At 42.0% G+C, this 12,675-nt stretch overlaps 1 protein-coding gene across 6 annotated transcripts in view; it reads left to right on the top strand.

Annotated features, from left to right (window-relative positions):
• LOC126377806 (protein MON2 homolog) overlaps positions 1-12,675 on the top strand; it is an 80,669-nt gene that overhangs the window by 62,064 nt on the left and 5,930 nt on the right. For 2 of the 6 annotated variants that reach the window (XM_050025664.1, XM_050025667.1), the window contains exons 19-33: positions 1,179-1,220; positions 2,674-2,801; positions 3,639-3,740; positions 4,200-4,310; positions 4,890-5,065; positions 5,617-5,779; positions 6,513-6,657; positions 7,619-7,761; positions 8,642-8,749; positions 8,959-9,093; positions 9,294-9,450; positions 10,147-10,249; positions 10,539-10,683; positions 11,769-11,930; positions 12,519-12,617. In XM_050025664.1, coding sequence (XP_049881621.1) covers positions 1,179-1,220; positions 2,674-2,801; positions 3,639-3,740; positions 4,200-4,310; positions 4,890-5,065; positions 5,617-5,779; positions 6,513-6,657; positions 7,619-7,761; positions 8,642-8,749; positions 8,959-9,093; positions 9,294-9,450; positions 10,147-10,249; positions 10,539-10,683; positions 11,769-11,930; positions 12,519-12,617 — 1,919 coding nt within the window. Of the gene's footprint in view, positions 1-1,178; positions 1,221-2,673; positions 2,802-3,638; positions 3,741-4,199; positions 4,320-4,889; positions 5,066-5,616; positions 5,780-6,512; positions 6,658-7,618; positions 7,762-8,641; positions 8,750-8,958; positions 9,094-9,293; positions 9,451-10,146; positions 10,250-10,538; positions 10,684-11,768; positions 11,931-12,518; positions 12,618-12,675 lie in introns of all 6 variants that reach the window. The other 4 variants (XM_050025663.1, XM_050025666.1, XM_050025669.1 and 1 more) reach the window with 3 other exon arrangements.

Genomic DNA, 12,675 nt, shown 5'->3' with positions numbered 1-12,675 from the left:
CTATAGACTCACCAGTTTCGATTAATTCTTTCAAATACAAACCTCTCAGAGGATGCCCTGAGCCAAGGTTCGCGCACAACTGGTCACCTTCAGGCCTGTTGTCTTTTATTTTTTACCGGGTAACAGCCCTCAGTGCTCCCCATTGGTGCGGTCAATTAGTAGTTCTACGATAACTCACGTCAAAAAAGTTTGCATAAAGCGCGTGTAGGCAATGTAAAGGTGTTGCCAGGAAACCCAATAGGTTAATTGATTACTTTTCAAATAGGTTATTTTTACGAAACGTCAAAACAAGTGTTCTATGGAATTTGTATGGAAATACTGGCGTAGTGAAGTCATCAATGTGGGCGCCACTTTTTAGTCTATTTAGGCCACACCCCGGACACTTCATACAAAAAACCTCGTAGAATTATTGCTTATTCTATGATTTAGGCCATAAGCCGACTGTCTGTCTGTCTCCCGCGCGCAGGATAAGGCGGCACACGGTAAGAATATCATTTTTGTATGAAGTGTCCGGGCTGTATCAAAGAAACGACGGTTGTTTGATTGCACCTATATAAAAAATGTAGAATAGAATCTTGTGTGAAATAGATATGTCATAGGAAAAGTTCATATTCATTCATGTTGGTAACTTGTTTTTGATTTCGTATTTGCTATTTATTGTTTGTGCTAATCTTGCGCTACAACATTAACAGTAGTTAGAATGTATGTAATGAATGTAAGCCGTGGAAACCCAGTTGGATAAACGCTTGATCTCAATGTGAGGTCGCTGGTTCGAATCCAGCAAATGCCTAAAACAATGATTTTCGAATTCATGTTTGGATCATAAATAATTATCACGTGCTCAGCATTGAAGGAAAACATTGTGAGGGAACCCACATTTCCGAGAAATGCGTTTCGGTGATGACCTAATCTGTATTAGGCTGGGTTTCCCTTCGCGGGTTAGAAGGTCAGACAGGCAGTCGCTTCTGTAAACAGACCTTTCAAATATTCAGGTTAGGTAAGCGATCCCAGAAGATGATGAGTGTTAGAATGTAACTAATGGATATCATTAAAATTTAATTCTAGGATTAATTACTGTCGTCAATAAAAGTTCGTCTTTAGTCTTAATTTTCAGCGTATATTATTATGTAGATGAAATGTGCCGCTGTGTTGAGTGTTGTACTGACAATTATTTGCAGGGCAGCAAGTTCCGGTGGCCGAGTCACTCGGAGTCATGAGTGGTATACACTTTTATTGCACCACTTGTATCTATTTGGAATTATTTTTTTATTAACTTTTAAGTTATCGCGCGATAGGTTTTTTCCAACCCTTATAGAATAGTATTGCCCACAACGCGGTATCAAAGTTTCCCGGTTGCTTTTATTTTATAACGATGTGAGAGCACTAATATTTACCGGGTGAGAGGCCTCAGCGCTCCCAATTTGCCTGGCCAAGTAGTTATTGCCATTTGCGGCAAATCTACAATAAGTCACGTCAAAAAAAAGGGTCGCTCCTATGTTTACTTTCGCAATTTATAATATTAGTATGGATTTGGAGATTAAAAAAAATTACCTTTATGTCGTTCATTTTGGACCAAAAATATTTCTTGCAATGTTTATTCCAAATAGATACAACTTATGGCACAAGCTTTTGTTCAGGACGTGCACTGGGATGGAGCTTGCTGGCCAATACTGTACCTTATTGTTTTGTTTTATGGCATATTTGTTTGTTTGAAGTCCTTTACAGCGCAGCTACCGCTCACGAGTGAAGTTTGTAGGCACATTTATAGCTTGCAGTTTGGCAAAAATGTGTGCGAAAATGGATGAGATCGTATGAATTCGATTCGAGCGTATACGTACGAATACGCACGAGAAATATCAACCTTCCAAGTACTATGAGAGTGCGCAATGCGTATGAGCAATAATATTACTTAGTACTAGGTGCGAGTTAATCGTCGCAAAGAAGAAAAATAATGAAAGTGATCGTTTCGTACGTGTTTGCACGAAACCAATTCGTACGAAAACGCACCCGCAATGTGAGTGCGTTTTGAAGGATTAATGTTTGACCATAATTTTCACAAAATTCTTCTTCATTTTGATAAAATTCTTCTTTTTGCCAAACTGTATTTTTACCTCAACACTATTTAAAATAAGCTTTTATGAAAATATTTATGTATTTTATTGAAATATGGCTGTTAGTTGGCTTTTTTGCCAACTTTTTTTATCAAGTGCCACCACAATTACTTGTAAGTGGAAATTTTTGGTTAAAACTAGCTCTTTGTTACTTTTATAACATAACATAAGCTTTCGACTATATCCCAATTGGGGTAATCAGAGGTACATCCATCGCAAGATGAACTAAGTTCCCACACCTCCCTGTTTCTGTTACTTTTATACCAATAAATTATTCATAATTGTGGTGTCACTGGGTTATAATATTATTTTAACAGAAGCTAAATATTTAAGTTACATATTAAGCTCATGTAAAAACATGCAATTTTATTTTCCTACATTTTCGGAAAATACTATATTTTAGACCATATTCTTAAAAAAAGGTGGCAACCCTAGCTATCAGACACTTCTTTAACAAATAGGTTATCAGACAATTCTCCAGCAAGTGGTAAAACCTTAGCGTTCTTTAAACAATGTTCGAAATGTAAATGACTAGTATATAAAACAAGCGTTCTCTTATCAGCATTGTCAGCGATGCTGTCCAGGGTGTTCGAGTCATCTAAGAGCCTGGATGACGTGGCCCTGCACCACCTCATCGATGCGCTGTGCAAGCTGTCTAATGAAGCTATGGAGCTCGCTTATTCCAATAGGGTATGTGTTTATGATTGCCTGGTAATAGACATCTCGCTGGTATGATTCCCTGGATGTGACCAATCTAGTTGATCGTATGGGCTTTATATTTGTATGCATCACGTGCTTAAAAATACTTTGTCTGACAGACGACCTCTCTAATTTAAGGCTAGTTACCTCGACCGTGGACTCTAGTATAGAGAATGCAAGAAGAAAGAGGTTGAAAGGCCGTAACGCGCCACTCGGGTCACTCTTACTACTACTCCTGGAAATAGATAACCACGATAGCTATGGCAATGTATATTTTATGTGGCTGCAATTTTATCATTACTTTTCGTATGATACTGCATACAGGAAAGCTAGTAGCTTAGTAGGTTTTTTGGTAAGGAATCTCCTTGCATGATAGAATTAAAAAAAAAAACTGACGTCTGGTGTACTTGAAAACGGGTTACGCTCTCTAGTATGGTAATTGACAGTTCTCCTATGTATAGCTCGTCCATACGTCGACCACTAAAGCCAGCACCGGATTCGATTCCCGATCAGATCAATTAGTCCAAGTGTGTATAAATTGTACGAAACCCGATAGCCAAAACTCAGTGCTGAAGAGATTTTTTTTTAAGGAATTCTTCATCTTATCGTGTCGATGGCAAACTAAATAATATCAGCCCAAAACTTCGCGTCAAGTATTGTGCTATCTACAGCGCTCATCGGATCCTGCGGAATTCATCTAATAATATTTTTATTTACATTCGGTTGTTTTTTCTATTTTCCCCTAAAAAGTAGCATGGAGAATGCTACACCGACAAGAGCGTGGCTCTTAAATTAGTGATGAGTATTCTCATAGTGTGTCAATTTCAGGAGCCATCACTGTTCGCAGTAGCAAAGTTGCTTGAGACGGGTCTAGCCAACATGCACAGGATAGAGGTCATGTGGAGGCCTATTACCAACCATCTTCTAGAAGTAAGTGACGACTCCTCCTTAAATATAAGTAATTTACTGTTTGTAAAAAAAAAAACCCGCGGGATTCCTTTCACAACCTTGTGGGATTAAATGTGTTCCTCTAGAAATTAAATAACTTGTAATGTATAATTATTATTATTATTATTTGAAAGTTGTGAGGGCCGGACCGAATACAGCCCGCGAGGTCACTGCGACCTTGACAGATCATATTGTAATGTATAATACCTACATTGATTTAAAAGATGTGTTGCTGTTGCAGTTTCTTGTGGTTTCTTCTCGTCAGCCATATCACCTTGCGAAATGACGTATATTCAAAAATGTTAAATTGACCTTCAACAAGTTTTTCTATGATAGTTAGATTTTTTTTGTTTTTGTCCCCTTTAGATCTGTCTTCATTTAGTAATCAGAATTTCATATTTTATCTTTGACCTAGGAAACTACCCAATTATTTGTAAACAGGTATGCCAACACCCTCACATAAGGATGCGCGAGTGGGGCGTTGAAGCGATCACATATCTGGTCCAAGCTGCCTTCCAGTACCACCACAACAACCCCGTGCTTGTCACCGAGGTAAATGAAGTGAGCATTCTTTTTGTTTTATTATGCATTTTATTCCTTATTATTCCATCTTTTCCTGTATCCTCACCTTTCGAGTTCTGTTCGCTTTGCTTCCAGCAAGACAATAAGGTCTTTGGGATTTTTGATTAAAAGCTGAATCAGCATCGATTAAAAATCCGTTGAAAGAAAGCAAGAATTCGGTAATGTCGTAATCATAATGTAATATTCACTTTTGGGAATAAATATATATGCAAAAGTTGCGTTTTGATTGCGCTCTGTAGCTGCCAGTGTACTTAAATAAAATAGAAGCAGAAAGACCGTATGATTTGCTAATTCTCTAAACCTCTGAATTCAACTTTGTGAGTTTGAATTCATGTATGTGCATGATTGATATCACGTGGCTTCCAGGATTTGTGCCTGAAAAATGGCAATAGGGTTGCCTATTACATGGGACTTAAACATACTATACACCTCTGTTCTACATATTATTCAGGGTAGCCATTTACGGGAAATTTACAATAAGCCATGTCAAAAAAAGCCTTCAGGAAGGCGTGTTGCTATGTTATCTTACAACAAATATTATCCCACCAGGCCCGAGAACGCCTCCTCTTAGAGCCACTAGCGGAACTATGCTCCGTGCGTCACTGCGACGTGCGGGCTCGACAGCTGGAGTGTGCGGCGCGGCTGCTACACTCTCGTGGGGACCAGCTCCAAGCCGCCTGGCCGCTCATGATGGAGATCATCTGTGCCATCTCCGAACACCACAGGTAGTAGCGATTTGCTAGCCTGCACTGCCTGTCCCATCAACCCTGGTATCAGGGTTACTATTGAACCGTCAAAGACCCCTGACATGACTCATGTAACGACTACTTACTTACATCAGTAAGTAGTAACTTTCAGGCTTTACGTGCCTTCCGAAGCACGGATCATCTTACTTTATTACTTTTATTTATTTATATTCATTCTTACAGCCAACAGCTGATGAAACCAGCGGTGTGTTATATATATTAGTGGTGTACGTCTAAATGCCAGTCATCATACCCGTTTCCTCTTGCCCTGGAAAATAGAATAAAGGACAATACTATGTACAGAAGGGAAACTCTCCGCCCCTGCACTTATTCGTATCGAGGTTCGACCTCACCCCCTCTCGGGGGGTAAATCTAATCTTAGTTTAGTCTTAAATGGCCGTAAGCCTATAAGAAGCTAGGGGTAACGCCGGAATGACTGTTTCGCTCACACTTACGCGCTAGGCGGCAAACGGTAAAAATGTCATTTTTGTATCGAGTGGCATTGAACATATCTTGCCTTTTCCCCACAGCGAACAGCTGATCAGGTCAGCGTTCCAGTGCGCCCAAGTGGTAGCAGGTGATCTACTAGGCTGCGCCGGGCCCCGCTGCTTGAGACGAGTGTTGACCACTGCAGCCGCCTTCGCACAGCAAACTAAAGAGCTCAATATCAGTCTCACTGCTGTTGGACTTATGGTGAGCTTTATAGAATAGGATAGAAATTGTTTCTTATATAAAAGGATAAAACTGAAAAAAGGAAGCAAAAAAATAGGAGTAAGAGAAGAAGCCTTTACCCAGCAGTGGGTGGACACAAGGCTGAGTAGATAGATAGAAAAGAACATCACATCACCAATTTACGAGACACGCTCTTGTCGGTGTAGCATTCTCCATGTTACTTTTTAAGTGGAATGGTCCCCAGAGTAGTCTATTTCAAAGCCGTACTAGGACTCCTGTCCTCCGCATCTGAATAGTACTGACAGTTACTGCTGCCCTCTGTCTGGTATAAAAGGACGCCTGACACAAAACAAGACAATAATGTCATTTAAAATGTTTACAAAACTATAACAGACTTTTTTTTTGAAGTCGATTTAGAAGATGTTCGTTGAAATGAGCAAAATGTGGCGGTGGACGTCCTAAAATAAAAGGGCCTCACTCAGCACATGTCCCGGCGTGAACCACGACGCTGGTATTAAGTGGACTCTGCTATAATATATGTTTTCATACTTAGTAGTGACATTTCAGTTTCAATAGTTTATTGTCTTTCATACAAAATCGCGCCAACTGTGCTAGTGAAAACTTTATTTCAAATAAATCAATAATGGTGCAAGATAAATTGTGAGATAAATAAAAAAAAAACCTATTTTATAAATTTTCATATTTTCCCAGTGATTTATTATAAAAACTCTACTAAATAATCATCTCTCCACAGTGGAACATCTCCGATTACTTATACCACAACCGCGACAAGCTGGTAGCAGCGCTCGCCAACGACACGGCTGTCTGCCCCGAGGTGCCCAACCACGCTGAACTACCGCCGCTCGACAAACTATGGATGTGTCTTTATATTAGACTCAGTGAGTATGACGACATTTCTCTACCCAGTCCAACTACCCAGTGAGTATATCACCCTGAAGTCATGAAGCCTGTGGTTGAAGCTACGGCCAGTCAGAAACTGACTTTACTCTTCCTATACACGTGTTAGTGACATCGTAACGAAAACTTTGAGGGACTCAGACCATGACTCTTGTGTTGATATGAAGTGGAAGTTTCCGTTAAAAAAAAAACACTATAATTCTAATTATTATCAACTCAGAATCATGGTCAGAATCATCCCCTTCAGTATTCGTTACGATGTCACTAACATCCTGTATAACACAGCCTACATGGGTGGCCCATATGGGTAAAGGCCTTCTTTCATTCACGGCATTCTTTCCGGTGCAGTGCGAGTCTCATTTGCTTTCTGGTCTCACAATATCATCCGGCTAGGTGGTCTGCCTATATCGTATATCATCTCTTGGCCACTCTTCTGCAACTGTCGTGGTCTATGGTTGATAGTGATTGGTTCCTGGTAGCTGGGAGAAATTGCTCTAGCTACAGCAATAAGGCCGGACTTGTTGTACTGTGTCACATAATATAACATAAACAGCCTATGTACGTCCCACTGCTTGGCATAGGCCTCCCCTGAATCAACCTGAGGGGGTATGCTGCTCCACTGCGGGTTGGTGAAGGTGTTTGGGCAGCAGCCCGGGACTAACGGCTTAGCGTGCCTTCCGACGTACGGAATCATCTTACTTTTTCGGACAATCAGGTGATTCAAGCCTGCAATGTCCCTACCAAACAAACGACAGTCTCACAAAGTTATTTCGACATTGGGGACCCATCGGGAACCCTTCTTCCTCTAACCTTCTAGACCACAGAGGCTGTCCGTATTGTTAAAATTAACTTTTGTGTAATAAAGTGTATTTGATTTAATCTCTCTGTTGTCTTCTCATCTTGCCTCTCCCATTGCTGAAAACACTTGTTACCCTTCCCTAGGTGAGCTATGCACGGAGCCGCGTGCGCCAGTGCGTCGCGCAGCCAGTCAGACGCTGTTCAGCTGTATCGGCGCACACGGCACCTTGTTGAGCAAACCCGCCTGGAGGGCGTTGTTGGCAGTCTTGTTCCCTATGTTGGATCAGGTAATGTTAACGTTTATACTGCAGCGGATGTAACAAACCCGATTCGATTTCTTTTAACTTCACGATCTAGAATCGGTGAATCCTGACCAGAAGCGTCTTGTCAAGGCAACGCACGACCAAGGGCTGGCAGCTACTTTTGTCTAAGGGTTGGTTTAGCTGTTCAAAGAGGAAATGCTGCCAGTCTTTTGGGCACTTTGCCTCGGTGTGATGCTTTGGAGGAGATTTTCTTTTTGTAGATAACTGTATGTTGTTTGTTTCAATTCGATTGAACTTTGCTTGGCTGTCAAATTCTTACCTATACACACATTTAACTCAATAACCCTGACACCAATGTTGATGAAGTTGGTAATTCACCTCGCACACGATAGAAGAAGAAGATTACATTGGAGAAGAGATGTCAAATCAAAATCAAATCAAATCAAATATACTTTATTGCACAGAACTAGAATTACAACAATCAGACATAACACATGAATACAGTACAATTTGGGCGGCCTTATTGCTCTAGAGCAATTTCTTCCAGGCAACCAACAAAAGGAAACAAACATTTACAACTTGGAAAGATGAAGAAAGATGATGATGATGAGAAGATGAAGTTGCTTTTCAAGATGTCGTTATGTATAGAATATTTTTATTTTATGACATCACAATTGGGTAGTTTAACTTATTTATAAATTTTAAGAAAGATAAATGTAATAATAAGTGCGATAATTGGTCACGTTTTTATATGACGTCATAGTGTGCTTTTTTGTATAAATTCCATAGTAATTTCGTGTTTTGACGTTTAGTAAAAAGTAACTGATTTGACTAGTTGGAAACTAGCCTATTAAATTATTTTAACCATTAATAGTGCCAATAACATATACTTTAAATTGCACAGGTTCAGAAGCAATCGAACATAGCGAGCTCAGAGAAAGTGGACACAGGCGAGCACATTCTGATACATCACACGAGGAACACCGCACAGAAACAGTGGGCTGAAACTCAGGTGACGCAGGCGACTTTGATTTCTACGAAAAGTCTGAAGTATACCTACATCGTATTATAAGTAAAAAATGAAGAAAATATAAAAACAAACTTGTGTGTGTGTGTGTGCGCGCGTGCGTGCGTGCGTGCGAGCGTGCGTGTGTGCGTCTGTGCGCGCGTGTGTGTGTGTATGTGTGATAGGTTATTAATACGATGTATTACACTGTGCAGGTGCTAACTCTGTCGGGGGTATCCCGCGTGTTCCACTCGCGTTTCCAACTGCTGACTACAGTTGGCGACTTCGGTCGCTCGTGGGCCGCGCTGCTCGAGTACATCACTGACTTCGCTCTCAGGAGGAGCCATGAGGTAACACAGTATAAATAAAAATAAGTTTATTCAACAAACGTACGGTCACGAGCTTCAATATGTATACACTTTGATACCATGTGACTATTGTGAGAAAATTTCACTTGATATTAACTCAGAATCATGGTCTGAATCTGTATATAAATAAATGCAATCCAGCTACTTCGCTTTTCATCTGAAAGACATGCGTTTTCCAACAGGTATCAGTAGCAGCTCTCAAGTCGTTCCAAGAGGTGGTGTCGGCGGCGGGGCGCGCGGCCGAGGGCTCGGAGAACGGAGTGCTACAGCGCCGCATATGGGCCTCCGCCTGGACTGCGTGGACCAACATCGCTTCTGCGCTTAGTAATGATATGCCAGGTATATACAACCTTTCTGTGGGTTGTAAGGTGACCAACAAACAACTTTAATAAATCCTAAAGGCGTCAGGGTTACTGTCAAAGGCCCCTGACGCATCTGATGTCAATCCTACGTACTGTAGTAAGTAATACCCATAACTAATAACTTCATCATCATCAGCCGTACGACGCCCACTGCTGGGCATAGGATCTCAGCGGCTTCCCGCGACCTTCACCAGATCGTCGGTCCACCTTGTAGCGGGCCTACCCACTGGGACTCGTCCGACGCGTGGTCGCCATTCTAGAACCCCTCCGCTCCAACTAATAAATTAATGGCATCGATTCGGGCAACCACAAACTTTTAAAATTTGACAGTACTAAAAGTAGCTCCTTCTCTTTCTTGCAGTTATTGTAAGTGAAGGACGGCACTAATTTAGGACCTGTCAAGCTAAAATTAGGTTAAGGTTGTGTGCGCGCGAATTCGCACCAATGTGCCTATTGGCAACCCTAACATTAAATTAATGTTTTTGTTTGAAATTTTCGATGTACGGTCGCGAGCATTAATATGTATACACTTTGGTACCATGTCACATTAACTTTTTTGACAAACTGAACCGTAAGTCTCACTAAATGTCAAATATGTTAGTGCGACAGAGTCCTAAAGTGGGTACATTATATTGCCATTACGCCGACGCTGAATACTTCAATTGTATTTTAGCTCCTGAAGACGGCAAGCCGGTGGAGGTATACGCGCCATCTCTCAACTTCCTGACTACCCTGGTACAGATATTCCCGCTCATCTTCCAACACATACGACCCACGTAAGTATGCATTGTATTATTCATAGCTTTGTTTTATTCTTAAATTAATAAAGAATAATACTACGTAGCTCACTACTAGCTACGTACGGAGGAGCTCGGTGTCTGTAACGCTGAGGGAAAGACGTGGCCAGAAAACCTCCAGCACAGGGCCCTAGTCCTACTGTTTCATGTTTTCCTTTCTTTTCTTTTTTTTTAAATCCCGTTTGTATTACATAATTTATAGACTTAAATACAATGGTATTCCAATTACAGTAACAACGTAACAACTGAAATGTGTTTTTTTTATCAGGTTCACAGCAGCAGACGTAGAGAAACTAGGCGCTTGTCTATCAAATATCTGCTCGATAGAGGCGTCCCCGTCCGCGCTCGACATCGGCACCGCCGCCGCGCCCGTATCACTGCACGCACTGCACTGTCTCGATACTGTGCATAAGGTAATGCTTATACAGACAAATCAATGCTTATGTAGGTATGTGGGGAATTGGCCTTTGATAGACAAGAATGGAGAATGCTACAGCGACAAGAGCGTGGCTCTTAAATTAATGATGGGATGATATGCCACGTCGCAAAGGTACCAGTGTTTTCGCACATAGAAAATATAATTTTCACGGGGATCAGCGCCCAGGTACATGTCAATACATGGTGCCGAAAATATTTAACGAAATAAAATTGTTAAGAGAGGATCCTAAATTAAGTGTAGGAATGTTAAAGTCAAGGCTAAGGGACACACTGCTTAGCGGAGAACTTCTCTAATTTGGTACCTAACGTTCTTGTTGGGTTATGTTCGAACTATGTAGAATGGCATCTAAGCTGAGCGATGGGTTTCTTGGACCTTATATATTGTAAGTTACCTTGATTGTTATGGTTTTTCTATTTTATTATTTATCTAGGTGAGTAGAAATTTATGTTTATTAGATAAGCGCATCTCGCCATCAAACGTAACAGTTTGGCGGGTTATTATTGTAAGAAATAAAATTGTACTTACCAAGGACCCGATACAAGGCCACACAGGATCAAACACAATAGGTCTAAAAAGGCCACATTGAAGCAAATCATCTAAAAAAAAAAACAAAATTGCTATTTGACATGTGACAAGCTCGGTGGCGCAGCGGTAAACGCGCTCGGTCTGCGATTGTTGAAGTTAAGCAACTTTCGCAAAGGCCGGTCATAGGATGGGTGATCACAAAAAAAAAGTTTTCATCTCGAGCTCCTCAGTGCTTCGGAAGGCACGTTAAGCCGTTGGTCCCGGCTGCATTAGCAGTCGTTAATAACCATCAATCCGCACTGGTCCCGCGTGGTGGTTTAAGGCCCGATCTCCCTATCCATCCATAGGGAAGGTTCGTGCCCCAGCAGTGGGGACGTTAATGGGCTGATGATGATAATGAACATTGCTTACTTAGTTTTATATGCAGAAACGTCAAATGAATTGATTCAATGTGGGCTTATAGACCTCCAGGTCACGGCAGCTGTTTGTGTTAGTGTACTGTCGTGGTGTTTACCGTTCGCATTGTTGTGTCAGGAAGCCCTCGGGCGCCACGAGCTGCTGCCGCCGATGTTCTCGGGGCTGACGTCGCTGGCGGCGTGCTCGGCGGGCGGCGGCGCGCGCTGCCTGGCCGCCGCCGCCGCGCTCTACCGCGCCGCGCCTGCGCACAGCGAGCACGTGCTGCCGCACCTGCTGCAGGTACTGTAGCGGCCTCTGTGCTCCAGTGGCTGCGTTGGCCTCATGATTCACAGGCCCCGGGTTCGCTAGTTTGGTTACGACATTACAAAGCTGATGACATGATTGTCCGAATATAACATGGTCTGTGCTTCACGGCACGTTAAGACGTTGGTCCCGGCTATTAGCCGTAGAACCCTTCCAGCAACCCGTAGTGGAGCAGCGTGGTGGAGTATGCTCCATACCCCCTCCTTATGATTGAGCGGAGGCCTGTGCCTGATGCAAGGTACGAACCCCGGCGCTTTTTTTAAAATAAAATAGGTATGGGTAGTGACCGTAGTATATTGTTACTCTATTTTGCCATGAAGTAACTAAATGTAGCTAGGCGTATAAGCTTACATAGAGCAATACGTGCCATCTAGTGGCGGTTTGTCGCATCATTATGAACACTTTCAGTAAAAACAGGAACTGCAAAGAACTGTCCAAACAGTTAGTACAAATGCTCGCCACCAGCGTTCGATTTACGCGCGTTTTAACGGAGGCCCACTGTGTTTCGTAGTATATTAATTCACTCTACCGTAATGCGGATTTCAAAATATCGATTTATTTCAGGCTCTCCACTCAGCGGTTCAGAAATGCGGCCAAGACAAGCGGCGGAGAATTAGCGACCAACCTGACGAAACTACGCAGATTGCATCTTTATTACTACAGGTAACTTAAAGCCTCGTGCCCACTTGGCAACAATTGGCGCGTTTGAAAGTAACTGAAA

This window comes from Pectinophora gossypiella, chromosome 24 (assembly GCF_024362695.1).
Source record: "Pectinophora gossypiella chromosome 24, ilPecGoss1.1, whole genome shotgun sequence".
Classification (NCBI taxonomy): domain Eukaryota; kingdom Metazoa; phylum Arthropoda; class Insecta; order Lepidoptera; family Gelechiidae; genus Pectinophora; species Pectinophora gossypiella.
This window is presented reverse-complemented; position numbering and strand designations above follow the sequence as displayed.